The sequence below is a fragment of the Aricia agestis genome, chromosome 11, assembly GCF_905147365.1.
Source record: "Aricia agestis chromosome 11, ilAriAges1.1, whole genome shotgun sequence".
NCBI classification, from domain to species: Eukaryota; Metazoa; Arthropoda; class Insecta; order Lepidoptera; family Lycaenidae; genus Aricia; species Aricia agestis.
The window spans coordinates 8,792,675-8,807,799 of record NC_056416.1 but is presented as its reverse complement, the minus strand read 5'-3'; the positions used below and the strand labels follow the sequence as shown (position 1 = coordinate 8,807,799).

Below are 15,125 nucleotides of genomic sequence, written 5' to 3'. Positions count from 1 at the left end.
TTTTTTACCTTTTACTGGTTTAACAGAACACCTATTAAACGGATCGCCTGAATATCCATCGTAGCATGAACAAATTGATACATGGTTCTGGACATGACATTCAGCATTTACACCGCAAGAGCCAGGACACGGATTGACACACTTCTCGTTAATACACGCTTTATCACTAGAACAATCGCTATTAATGGTGCATTCTGGACGGCAATTCGGTGGGCTTCCAGTGTATTCGGGCATACAAGAACAAGATGGTGTACTTCCAACTTCACGGCATATCGAAAAAGGTCCACAAGGTGATGGAAGACATGGATTACTAGGCACGGCTTCTATTGCAAGAGGAACTAAAATATAGAAGAAACAAAAATATGAGCTTTTTCTTAACATCAATTTTAAATATTATAAATTAATTAAATATTTACTTTATACAAATACAGATAATTTTCTTATTGACTTACTTTGATGACACCGACTAAACGGATCACCCGTGTATTTCGTCCGGCAAGTACAAATCGGGCTATGATTAATTACTTTGCATTCAGTGTTTAAACCGCATACCCCTTCACAGGGATTTACGCATTTTTTGTTTATACAAGCTTGTTGCTGGGAGCATTCTGAGCTCACAACGCATTCTGGATGGCAAGATGGTGGTGATCCTAAGTAGCCTGTATCACATGTGCATACCGCCTGATCGTTTGTCACTTTGCAAATGCTGTTTGGTCCGCAAGGAGAAGGTGCGCATGGATTTTTCGTCACTGATATTGCTGTGTAAAAAATCATTTGATTAATACTAATATCATTTGATAATCATTTGATTCATAAAAATAAAAATCAATGAAATACAAACCTGGCCGTTCTGTACATTGTTGGTATGGATTACCGATAAGTCCAGAGATACATTCACATTGTGGCGTGTGATTGACAACATTACAAACTGCGTTTCGTCCACAAATATTGTTACAAGGGTTTTTGCATTTACTTTGAATACATGCTAAATTCATAGCACAGTCTGAGTTAACTACACACTCTGGTCGACAGCCCTCGTAAGGGTTTCCTATATAATCTGCCATACATACGCATGATCCAGCAGCGCCTAACTCTTTGCATATTGCATTTGGACCACATGGGGACGGTGAACATGGTGTTAGAGGGACATCTATTATTCGACATTCTATGAACGCATCCCCAGTGTATCCAACTGGACAAATACATTGCGGCGCATGACTAACCACTCTACATTCAGCTTGATTTCCGCAGGAACCGATGCAAGGATTTTTGCATTTCTGATTAATACATGCCTTATCATTAGGACACTCAGAATTTGTGATACATTCTGGTCGACAGTTTGGTGGGCTACCAACGTAATTCTCTATACAGGCACAAGATGGTGAACCTGATATCTCTTTACAGATTGAATTTGGACCGCAAGGAGATGGCTCACATGGATTGATGTAAACTGGTGGCGTTATATCTGAAAGAAGAAAGTATTTTCTCTTTACAGAATATTGGTTCTAAAATATTGTTATGTTACTTTAAAAATAAAATTAAATAAGTACCTTTTGCAACACATCTAGCGAAAGGATCGCCTGTAAGTTCCGGTGGACATGAACATATTGGGTTATGATTTATTACTTGACAATGCGCACCAATACCGCAATTTCCAACACACGGATTGATACATTTTTGACTAGAGCAAGCTCTATCCAGTGCACATTCAGCGCTCGTTGTACATTCAGGTCTGCATGTAGGTGGCGCTCCCTTATAATCCGGCAAACATGTGCATATAGCCTGTCCGTTAATTTCTCGACATTGGCTGTTAGGGCCACACGGTGAAGGGTTACAAGGGTTTATAGTTTCCGTCACCTGTATTTTCCTACATTCCAGAAAAGCATTTCCCGAATGTCCTGGTAAGCAAGTGCACATCGGGATATGATTATATACTTGACACAAAGCTTGCTTTCCGCATGTGTTTATACATGGATCTATGCACTTATTTCTTATACAAGCTTTATTTGCTGAGCAATCGTTGTTCAGAAGACACTCTGGTCTGCATCCAAAGTAAGGATCTCCAAAATATTCAGGCAGACATTTACATTCTCCATTGTTGCATAAAGTATTCGATCCACAAGGTGATGGGTTACATAGGTCTACAACATCGTGCTCTGAAAGCATTCAATACTTATTAATTATTATTAAATATTTGATACATCTATTTTTTACGTGGACAAAGAAATATATCATATAATGATATCATGATCAAAAACTTCTATTTAAGTTTAAACAGAAGTCTTTGATCATGATACATGATTTGAAATATCTTGTGAGTTGTGACATAAATGATTTGATAGGAGATCTTTGTATATGTTAGGTAAATATTAATACAAACCTTCATCGCTCGTTACTAAAGTACATTGTACGAACGGATCACCTCTGTACTGTTCGTTGCAGCTACATTGAGCAATGTGGTTAAAGACATCACATCTAGCATTCACACCACAGGCACCTGCACATGGATCTTGGCATCTTTCGTTTAAACATGCTTTGTTGCTTGGACATTCTGAATTGATCGTACACTCAGGACGGCAATTCGGTGGGTTTCCAAAGTAGGTTGGCAAACAGGCACAGGACGGAGAACCGCCAATATTCCTACATTCAGCATACAATCCACATGGTGATGGTAAACAAGGATCCGTTACAGGCTCTTGGATTGTGGCAAATACTAAAAAAATATATTTGTTTGTATTATAACATTGTATAATATAATTTTATTAATATATAGTTATTAGATAGTTATCTTTCAATATATATACCTTTTATAGGGTAACATTTTGTAAACGGATTTCCAGTTAATCCTTGCTTACAAACGCAAATAGGACTGTGATGGATGACGTTACAGTAAGCGTTCTCTCCGCAATTTCCTATACATGGATTTAAGCACTTTTGGTTGATACAAGCAAGTTCTGACGAACATTCTGAACTAACTACACATTCTGGACGACAGTTCGGCGGAGCACCGATAAAGTCAGGCAAACAAGAGCAAACTGCCTGACCATTTATTTCTTTGCATTGTGAGTTTGCTCCACATGGTGAAGGATTGCATACATTTTTTGCTACAAGTACGGCTAAAAAAAATAGAGTTTAGTAAAAAACAAAACACAGGTTTAAAAATACAAGCCGAGAAATTTTTGCGCTAAATACTCACGTTCGATCATCAAACTACAATGACTAAATGGATTTCCTGTATATCCTGATTGGCATATGCAATTTGGCAGGTGATTATTTACTAAACACATTGCGTTTGGTCCACAAATTCCAGGACAAGGATCAACACATTTCATCCTCGAACAAGCGCGATTAAGAGGACAATCAGAATTAACGATACATTCAGGTCGGCATCCTTCATAGGGATTACCAAAGTAATCATCTAAACACTGACATGCGCCAACACCATTTTTCTCTTTACATATTGCATTCGATCCGCACGGACTTGGACTACATGGATTTAATACTTCAATAAGTTCTAAATTCTGGGGAATACATTGTGAGAAGGGATCACCTGTATAGCCGCTTGCACATATGCACATAGGAGAATGGCTCACAACTCTACATTCAGCGTTTATTCCACAAGTTCCTATACATGGATCCGTGCACTTTTGATTAAAGCATGCCAAATTATAATCACATTCACTGTTGCTAATACATTCTGGTCTGCAGTTAGGTGGTAATCCCTTATAATCAGCTTGACAAGCGCATACAGGGCTTTCCCCAGATATTCGACAAATCGAATTTGGACCACATGGCGATGGATCACAAACATCTCTTGTGGGCGTCGAGTCAACTGTAAAAAAGTTCAATTTATTGGAAATAGGGAAGTAGTAAAGAAAATATAATATCTTTATTTCATAACAATTGTCTAAGCATAATAACACATTGTTCTTTCCTGTAAGGGCATTCTATTAAGTATAGACTTCAAGCCGTTAGTGAATTAATATTACTTACCGATAACTATACACCTGACAAATGGGTCACCAGTAAATGATTGTGGACAAGTACAAACTGGGTTGTGATTAATTACATCGCATATAGCTGCTATACCACATGCACCTACACATGGATTAATACATTTTTGATTTTGACATGCTTCCTTCAACGGACATTCGGAGCTAACAACACATTCTGGTCTACAAGTTGGTGGACTATCTCTATAGCCAGGAAGACAGGAACAGACTGCTTGACCGTTAGTTGTCCGACACTGGCTGTTTGGTCCACAAGGAGAAGGATTGCAAGGATTCACATTCACAACTGGAAAAGTAAATGCAAAAATATAATGTTATTCAGTCAAAATTGTTTACAGTAATGAATCTCGCGATATATTTTACTTTTCATAATATTTAAATATATACCTGTAGTGGGTCTACACTCAACAAATGCATTCCCATTCATTCCCTTGGGACAAACACACATTGGTATATGATTATGCACATCACAAATAGCATTTACTCCGCAGGTGCCTAAGCAAGGATTGACACATCTGTGTTTTTGACAGCTCTTATCTTGAGAACATTCTGAATTGTGCACACATTCCGGTCGGCAGCCTAAGTATGGATCACCGTGGTAATCAAATATGCATGTACATATACCACTGTTACATTCAGCGTTAGGTCCACATGGATTGGGCACACAAGGATTACTTGGTGTTTCGGGTATAGTATCTAAAACAATTATTTTATTAAGGGATTGTTCCAAAAAGTCTGTTAAAAGAAGTGTCCTTAAATAGTGCGAAATTACCTTTTATTGGTTTCGTGATACATTGCCTAAATGGATCGCCGGTATATCCTTCAGAGCATAAGCAAACTGGTATGTGATTACTAACAAAACAATTTGCATTAATGCCACAAGCACCGTCACAAGGATTTCTGCACTTTTCTGCTACACATGCTTGGTCATTTGGGCAGTCGGAATTAATTGTACATTCTGGTTTACAATATGGAGGTGAACCAAGATAGTTTGGCAAACAAGAACATGATGCTAACTCGTTTATATTACGACATTCAGCATATTGACCGCACGGTGATGGGTTACAAGGATCGGTTGAAGGCGTAATACTTGTAGTAATTTCTGTTAAAAAAAGCATTACATATTAAGAATCTTAAGTGAATATAATATCATCTAGTACAGAATATGCAAGAATACTCACGCAATATTTGACTACATGCTGTAAATGGATTTCCAGAATATCCTTGTCGGCATGAACATACTGGGCTATGATTTATAACTTTACATTCAGTGTTTGTGCCGCATGGTTTAGGACAAGGATTGATACATCTGTTGTTAACACATGCTCTATTTCGCTTACATTCAGAATTAACAACACATTCTGGTTTGCAATTTGGAGGTGCGCCTATGTAGTTGGTTAGACACGAGCAAACTGGTTGATTATTTACTTCTTTACACAGTGCGTTAACACCGCACGGCGACGGATTACAAACGTTAATAACCGTAATACTATCACCTGAAATTCGTAGATACGCGTTAATGTATTCAATGATTTGGTAAATATTATAATATGCTTAATAATGCTTTCGTATTTTATTAATGTAATATCAGGTTTAATTGCTTACACTTACCTCGTATTAGAGAACACATTGAAAGAGCATTGCCTGTATAGCCCACTTTGCAATTACAACTTGGTTTATGATTTGTAACAAAGCAATCTGCGTTATAGCCACATACTCCTGGGCATGGGTCAATACATTTATTCTTATAGCAACCTAAGAGTAATGGACAATCAGCATCGGATAAACATTGAGGCCTACAGCCCTGATAAGGATCACCAAAATAATCGGGTAAACATGTGCAAGATCCAGCATTTCCTTGTATTTTACATTCAGCATTCATGCCACATGGTGATGGTTCGCAAGGATTCAAGTATTCGAAAATTTGAGGAGCTGAAATGTGATTAAAAAAGAAATAAAGTAAAAATCACTCACCGTTAAAAAATATTCACCGAAGAAGCACTTCCTTGCTCCGAAGCGTTAGTCGAAGCTTACCGCACTCGGTGACGTTAAATGACTTCGCGACGTCGCCGAAATCGCTGTTTATCCGCCTATCCAGAAGCAGCCGCTTCAGGAACGGCCTAAGCTTATGCTGTAAGTGCTTTGTTATCTCCGCGTGCTCCAATCACAAGCAAGGCATTAATTTCACATAAAGTTATATAAAGTTACGATCCCTGTAAAGCACTCAGTAATACTAAATTATTAAACTATACCACATTTCACGTTTTGTTTTATAAGCGCTGTAATAAATTCTGTAATAATAGAATGACCTTCATGCAGAAAGGTGGGCATGGTCACCTGACCGCAACAAAGTCAAAATATACTACAGAAATTTATTTTAAATTAGTGTCTCATGTAAGGCGAATCTATATTATTTGAGAAAGCACATAAAATTTAAAATAGCATAAAAATTAACGCTTTGCCAAGCAAAGGGTTAATCGCTAGTTATAATTTATGTCACAATGATAATAAATTATTATTTGATCTGTCTTTTGTCTGTTTTTTACCTTCAAATCTAAAATTCAAATGATTTCATGTACCAGATGTCTTTTTTCAACCAGGTTCATAGTTAAGACGTACATGTATAATATTACAAAAACACAATATGTTATTGCATTTCTTTTTGAAGATTAAGTAATGAAATATCTTACCTTTTGGTAACGAGCATCCCTGGAATGGATCTCCTTCTAGTCCTTGCTCACAAGCACATGTGGCCCGATGGTCAACAACGGAACAAATAGCTCCGGGACCACAAGCTTGAGAACAAGGGTTTTTACATTGCAGCCCGATACAAGCAAGTGCAGCGGGACACTCAGCACTAATTGTACATTCTGGGCGGCAGTTTGGTGGAGACCCAATAAATCCTGGTTGGCAACTGCAAGCTGGTGTTTCTCCCGTTTTGACACATATTGAATTTGGTCCACATGGTGATGGTTGGCAAGGATCTATTGGGTCCATATTGACTGCTAAAATATAAATTATTTGTGAAACTATTTTTAAGTTCCTTGTAGGGTGTAAAAATGTAGTCATCCTCTAAGGACGGATGTTGTAAAATGAACCCGATAAGCATTAAGCACACAGAATTTCATCAAAATAGGTGTAGTCGTTTTGGAGGAGTTAGGCAATAAACACCATGACATTAGTTTTCAATAAATTTTGCACAAAATATAATTAGGCTTATACTGGGTGCAATTATTAAACCTTCCGGCCAAATTTGGATATATTGATCCTTATAATAATAGTCGGACAGTTATTTTTAAATTGAGGCTTTGTTGTGTTGTTGGTATCTAAACTATGTCTAACACGCTGATTGGTATGCCCAAATCACTAAGTAGCAGCAAATGGGCTTTAAAGCTTTTTTCTTCTTCTTAACTGAAAGTTACGGGCTTGCCCATGGCTTTACTATGCTTGCCTATTAATTTATAAATAATTTTTCCTATCTGTGTAGTGCCTTTTTAATAATAATAATTTTGAAGTCGGTGCCAGTTCCAAAAATTTCAAATATTCTGTCAGAGAATTGAAGATTCAGCTATCTGGTACCGACTTCAAAATGATGAAGATTGAGTACAGAATTAGTTGAGGTTTAGCCGAATTCGAAAAAAGGCACTATTAGATAGGAAAAATTATTTAATACTGTTTAGTTCATATTATAAGGATGTTATTATTGTTTTTACCTTGGAAGTCGGTTTTAATTTTTTGTTAAAAATAATAATTTCACTCTTTTAGTTACCTAATACACCATTGCGTATATTTCTTATTTTACAGAAAGTTTTATATATAATATTTACTTAAATCACGATTTCAAATTCGTGCCACAAACACATTCGAAAACTTCACTACAAAAAGGCGTTTTTTTTTTTCAAAATTATAATATTATGTGTTTTCACATAAACACAGCGTCGATATGAAGATTGCGTTTGTAAACTTACCTTTATTGTCTTTACTTACTGACAAATTTATCTGTCTGCCACCCCTGTCCATTGTTTCAGCTAATATGTTTTTGGCAACACTAGCTTGGACTCTTGTAATAGCGTTTTGTAAACATGAACAGTTTACCGCCAAAATTTTTTTTCGCTTGACATTTCAGTAAAATTTCGTGTTTATTTGCGCCAAATATTGAATATTACGTGATATTACTGAGTTCGGTGTGCTAAGTGCATATATATATATATATATATATATATATATATATATATATATATATATATATATATATATATATATATATATATATATATATATATATATATATATATATATATATATATATATATATATATATATATATGTGGTTAAGTGCTTTTTCCAAATCATGAGTGACAAGGAAAGGGCGGATCAAACACCGAATTCACCGACGCGACCTTCGAGCTCGTCGAGCTCTGAATCTTCTGATTCAGAGTCTGAGTTCTCGCACCCACCAAATAAGGAACCGAGGTATGATAAATTAGAAGCTTTAATAGACCATGTGAATAACCTCACTAATTTGGTCCAAAACTACGTAACTCAGGTACCAATGCCTAATGCTGCTCAAGGCTCTCCTTTGCAACAATTGCCTCCTTCTGCGGAGGGATTAGATAACGACAATTCCTCAGATGACTTCTTGAAGAAACCTGTTAGTAATTGTAATATTAGGCGACTCGAATTAGGCGAAGTTGAAACCACGACTGATAGCAACTTGACATTAAAAACAGCCCCACAAAAGTATGTTAATGTTCTAAATAAGATCCAGCGTTTTGGCTCACAGAGCTGGAAGGATGTTAGATATCACAATGCTCTTCAGGCCCTAATAGCTAGTCCGGGGTTTACAGAGTTGGATATAAATCCGGAACTTATTCAGTTTAGTAAGGGAAAAGATTTACTAGCAGGATCAGAGAGAGTAATGGCTGGCTTAACAATTGGCTTATTAGAACAAAAGGAACTTATTAAAAATAACTTACAGTCCTTAGTTGAGTGGGCAACTAATTCACCTACAGAATTAAATGCAAATAGTTTTTTTGAGAAATTTGAATCCTTATCACAAATCTCCAATTTTTAAGCACACAGAACAATTAATTCAAGTACTTAGTGGTAAAAGAGCTGAGTGTATAGAAATTAGAAGAGATAGGATTATATCTCGGGTTCCTAATGAGGTACTTCGCAATGCTTTAAAAAAATACCACCAAGTGCTCAAAACTTATTTGAAAAGACCTCACTGGCATCAATAATTCAAGCCCAGGGCGGGACTCAGATGTGGCTTAATGCCCCTACATACTTGAAATCAAAGAGAGTTTCATATTCTTCATCTGAACGGCGAACGTCTCAGGTGGCCCCTCAGTCTTTAAGTTATAGGCAATATTCACAGCCAAAACATAGTAACGCTGACAAAAGCAATAAAAAATCTAAGAAAGTCATAAAGGGAAAACCAACTAAAGGAGGTTCCTTTTGTTCAAACAAATGACCTGCAAACACTAAAAGGGGAGTTCAGAGCAGGCTGCCTACAGAAGAAGATAGCAGCCTGGGAAAAATGAAGGCGAACAAGTTTATCTTGAAAATTATTTCGGGTACAGGGATCCCTTTTGCAAACAAACCTCCTCTGAACTACCCCTCCAAGAAGTTGTTAGATCTATACAGCACAAGAACTTCACCGGAAATGACCCAAATGATTCAGACCTTAATAGAACAGGGTGTTCTGGAACCAGTAAGGTGCATGACCCCGAGTTTTTTATCAAATATATTTTTAGTAAGGAAAACCTGTGGAGGCCTCAGACCAATCTTCGACTTGAGAGGATTAAACCAATATATTCACACAAGAAAGTTCTAACTGATTTCACACACATCGGTACCAGAGTTCCTACAGTTAGGGGATTGGATAGTGAAAATAGACATTTCAAACGCATATTTCCATATCCCTGTCTCGGAGACCCACCGGTGTTACCTAAGACTCTCATTCAAGGGCAAGTTATTCCAGATGACAGCCCTCCCATTTGGGCTATCATCAGCTCCCCGCACTTTTGCCTCAGTAACAAATTGGATTGCGGAAATCCTACGGGCCAGGGGTATAAGAACTCTAATTTATTTAGACGATTTCTTACTGGTCAACCAGGACTCGACCAGGCTAGTCTTACAGGCTGCGGTAGCCAGAAAGATTTTGGAGGACTTAGGCTGGCAAATAAACGATCAGAAGTCAATCTGGAAACCAACCCAACAGTTGGAGTACCTGTGGATCACCTGGAACACGAAGGAAAACTGTATGTTCCTTGCACCAGAAAAATCAAGAAAGATAAAAAATGCCATCTCAAATATATTAAGAAAGAGAGTTTGCAATCTAGTCCAGATACAAAAAATATTAGGTCAACTAAATTTCGCCAACTGGGTGGTTCCAAATGGTCGCCTGCACTGTCGGTACCTCCAGATTTTCCTAAAAAGATTCAGACAGAACCAGAAATTAAAACTGGAGATACACCCAAAGATCGAGATGGACTTGAAGTGGTGGCTCAAGGCAGTGAGCAGCAACACGGAGTTGCATCCACGCCCATATACTCACTACTTGACAACCGACGCAGCGGATACAGGATGGGGAGCCCAATTGAACGAGAAGCTAATGTCGGGAAAATGGACGAGAGATCAAAGGAAGAGGCACTCGAATTGGAAAGAGCTGTTCGCAGTATATGCTTCGATTCGAAGTCAAGCCCTATTACTGCAGAACGCACATGTCTTAGTTCAGTCCGACAATCGCAGGTTAGTAGCGTATATCCGAAAGGAGGGAGGTACACACTCCCTGAGCCTGCTCAGCCTGACATGCAAATTGCTGAAATTGACAAACAAATGGAACATACTCCTATCAGCTCAATATCTCCCGGGGAGATACAATTACACAGCCGACCGTCTCTCGAGGAGGCGACATCAAGCGGAATGGCACCTTCTGCCTACTGCAACAAACAGGCTATTTCATCGTTGGGGCACCCCAGACGTCGACCTATTCGCGTCTGCAGACTCAAACGTGGTCAGAAGTTACGTGTCGCTAGACGGCAGAGATCGGTCAGCACTATTCTCAAATGCATTCAGTCAAAAATGGGACTTCCAGTTGGGCTGGATATTCCCACCTCCGAACCTCATTCCTCGTGTACTAACCCACCTGAACAATGCCAGGGGCAAATATATATAACACCACTTTGGGAAAAAACATTCTGGCTGACGGATATACGGGCACGAGCCCTAGAGCCGCCTGTAGAAATAGAGAGGCTCTCAAAGAGCCTGGTGGATATAACAACAGGCCTACCACCACAGGAGGTGAACCAGCTAAACCTACAAGCTTGGTTAGTTGGAGGTGGGGTGAAACTATCTCTGGGTGGTCAGAACCAGAACAACAATTATTAACATCAAGTTGGAGACAATCTACTCTAGAAACTTATTTTCCTGCAATTAAGAGATGGCAAGAGTGGTGCAATAGATATTGTCTGAATATGTATAAACCAAAACCTGAACATTTAGCTAGATTTCTAGCACATTTACATTTAAACGAGAAATTAGCATACAATACGATCTTAGTGCATAAATCTGCCATATTTACATTTTGTAAATTAGAACCAGATGGTCAGGACCATATGCTGATTCGGCAAGTTCTTAAGGCTATTGCCTCAGCTCAGCCATATAAGCCAAGAACTCAAATATGGGACCCAGAAATTGTCTTTCATTGGCTTTCTAACTCTAATTACCAGGATAATTTGTTCGAGACATCCCGTAGAACAGCAGCAATCCTTTTGTTAGCATCTGGTCGAAGGGTACACGACCTAACATTGTTAAAATAAAATAAAAATAAAATATCTTTTTATTCAAAATGGGTATCATGATACACTTTTTGAAAGTCGAACGAAGAAACTACGTTGCCTACCACCGGTTCGGGAACTACCCCGCCGAGAAGAACCGGCGTAAGAAACTCGCACGGGGCCATCTTTTGCAAAAAAAAAATGGAAAATTACAATGTTATGGCTTACAGCTATGTAACAAAATTAAAAGAAAAGTAACCTGCATGGAGCCACCCTATTCCCAAGGTGTGCTGTCCTCGAAGAAATCATTGACTTTATAATACGCTTTAGCACACAAACGTTCTTTAACTGCTTTTTTAAATTTGTTTAAAGGTAGATTTTGAACATTTTCTGGGATTTTATTGTATAGGCGTATACATTGGCCTTTAAAGGATTTGCTTATTTTGGCTAGTCTGAACATTGGTATTGCTAACTTGTTCTTATTTCTAGTATTTACATTATGATTATCACTTTTCTTTTTGAAAATATTTATGTTCTTTCTAACATATAAGAGATTTTCCAAAATGTATTGAGATGTGACGGTCAGAATTCTTATTTCTTTAAATTTTTCTCTTAGAGATTCCAAAGACGACATCTTATAAATAGAACGAATAGCTCGCTTCTGCAGCACAAATATTGTATTAATGTCCGCCGCGTTTCCCCACAAGAGGATGCCGTAAGACATTATGCTATGAAAGTAGCTAAAGTAAACTAATCGCGCGGTCTCTACATCAGTGATTTCACGAATTTTTTTAACAGCATATGCTGCAGAACTAAGCTTATCTGCCAGTTTCGCAATATGTGGACCCCATTGTAACTTACAATCCAGCGTTATGCCTAGGAATACGGTGGTGTCTACTAAATTCATTTTCTCATCATTTAATAGTACATTGGTTTGTACTTGCCTAACATTTGGCAAGATAAATTTTAAACATTTTGTTTTATTAGAGTTCAAAAGTAAATTATTAGCATTAAACCAATGTACTATTTTTGAGAGAGCACTATTTACCTCGTCATAATTAAATTGTCGCCTCTTCACATTAAAAATTAGTGAAGTGTCATCAGCAAAAAGTACTATCTCATGCTTATCTTTAACAAGATAAGGTAAATCATTTATATAGATGAGAAAAAGAAAAGGCCCTAAAATGGACCCTTGTGGCACACCTAGTTTTATTTTGGTTCCATTAGACCTTATGGAGTTAACTTCCACCCTCTGCGTTCTATTTGTAAGGTAAGATTTTAGAAGTTTAAGTGCCGTGCCCCTTACACCATAATGGTGTAGTTTTCTTATTAGAGTATCATACTCCACACAGTCAAATGCTTTAGAGAGATCGCAGAAAATACCAAGTGCATCCTGCGACTCCTCCCAAGCTTCAAAAATACTACACAGAAGACTAATGCCTGCATCTGTTGTAGACCGACCTTTAGTAAAACCAAATTGATTATTATGTAATAAATTATTTGAGTTAAAATGAGCAAGTAATTGATTTAGAATTATTTTTTCAAAGATTTTACTTAAAGTCGGCAATATGGATATTGGTCTATAGTTGGCTGGGTCTGATTTCTTCCCAGCTTTAAATAGAGGCATCACCTTGCTGTGCTTCATTAAGTCTGGGAACACACCACTTTCGATACAATTATTAAAAACTAAAGCTAGGTAAGGGGCAATGATGTCAATTACTGATTTTATAATTTTTGTGGACATACCCCAGAGATCAGTGGTACTTTTAATATTGATTGATTTGAAAGTCTTGATAATATCTCTGGAGTCAATATCTCTAAAAATAAAATTGACATCACATTCCTTGACATGTTCTCTAAGTATTTTTTCTGCAACTGTAGGTGATGAATTTAAGTTCTTTGTAGTTGAGATTGGAATGTCTGCAAAAAACTTCTCAAAGACTGTCGCAACCTCAAGATCAGAATTGATTTTTTTATTATTAATTAAAAGTTCAAATTTAGAGTTACGACAGGCGACTTTTCCAGTCTCATCCGCAATTATTTTCCAGGTGGTTTTCACTTTATTTTTAGAGTCTCTAATTTTCTCTTTAATTTGAAGTGCCTTTGCTGCTTGACAGGCCTTTTTAAAAGTTTTTGAGTATTTCTTGACGTACAATTTAAAAGCTTCACTCCGGTTTATAGTTTTCTCGTTATACAAATCATATAATTTTTGTCTACTTACAATAATACCTGCAGTTGCCCATTTTTTAAAATTATTTCTTTTATTATTCAAACTGACCGTTTTAGAAGTAAATACAGCGTTATATTGCTGATTTACTCTATTGAATAAATTGTTAAACGCTTTATCTGGATCATTTGATACATTCAACTTCTCAAAACTTGATGATAATTTACTTCTAAATTTCTCAATACGTTTTGTATTTATAGGTATATATTCAATTTTTTCTTTTAAATTAGTATCACAATTTATATTAAATGAAGCTAGCTGTCCACAGTGATCAGAGCTTAATACATTAATTATTTCCTTCCTATAGGGAGTTATGTTGGTGAAAATATTATCTATGCAAGTCGCAGTTGTATCACAAATTCTTGTCGGCTCGTTGAATAAATTAATAAGGTTATACGATTTGAACAATGATGTGAATCTAACAGTGGTGGAGTTTAAGTCTAGTAAATTAATATTGAAATCACCACATACTATAATCTTTTTGTTAGATGCACACACTTTTGTTAACACTTGCTCCATTATTTGTTCAAAAGAATCATATAAGCCGGATGGAGGTCTGTATACGCTTACAATAATAAGGTGGCTCAGCTCGATACAGGCTAACTCAGCAATTCGTTCAGTTGACAGTCTAACAATATCCTTACGTTCTTTAAATTTAAGTTTTTTCTTAATCAATATTAAGGAGCCACCCCTAATAGCATTCTCTCGACTGAACGAACTTGCTAGCTGATGATCAGAATAATTAAATGACAATTCATAATTTTTTAACCAATGTTCTGATACACACAAAATGTCAATGTTACATTCATTTAAAAATAACTCAATTTCTAATTCTTTTCCTATTTTTCCCTGTAAGTTCTGATGCACCAAGTTTATATTAAAATTACAATTTTGTCTAGAAATCTTACTAGGTTGTTGGTGGTAGGCATTAGTATTATTATTTTTGTTTAATAATATACTGCTAGAGTGTGCCTCTGTTGTCCTAGAATCTAATTTAAATTATTTGGAACATATTCCAAGCTCTCAGTTATATATTGATTAGAATAAGAACACTGCTCAATAAAAGCAGTGGTCGGCTTAGCCAATTTTTTGGCTTGTCTTAAA

At 36.9% G+C, this 15,125-nt stretch overlaps 1 protein-coding gene across 1 annotated transcript in view; it reads right to left on the bottom strand.

The window, feature by feature from the left end:
* The window catches only part of LOC121731689, a 131,241-nt gene that overhangs the window by 39,125 nt on the left and 76,991 nt on the right, over positions 1-15,125 (bottom strand). The window contains exons 56-68 of the mRNA XM_042121262.1: positions 6,701-7,015; positions 5,622-5,942; positions 5,192-5,506; positions 4,783-5,112; positions 4,398-4,706; positions 3,994-4,296; positions 3,197-3,832; positions 2,805-3,116; positions 2,381-2,713; positions 1,551-2,156; positions 842-1,465; positions 453-758; positions 9-338 (exon numbers count right to left, since the gene is read on the bottom strand). Of these exons, the coding sequence (XP_041977196.1) occupies positions 9-338; positions 453-758; positions 842-1,465; positions 1,551-2,156; positions 2,381-2,713; positions 2,805-3,116; positions 3,197-3,832; positions 3,994-4,296; positions 4,398-4,706; positions 4,783-5,112; positions 5,192-5,506; positions 5,622-5,942; positions 6,701-7,015 (5,040 nt within the window). The remainder of the gene's footprint in view (positions 1-8; positions 339-452; positions 759-841; positions 1,466-1,550; positions 2,157-2,380; positions 2,714-2,804; positions 3,117-3,196; positions 3,833-3,993; positions 4,297-4,397; positions 4,707-4,782; positions 5,113-5,191; positions 5,507-5,621; positions 5,943-6,700; positions 7,016-15,125) is intronic.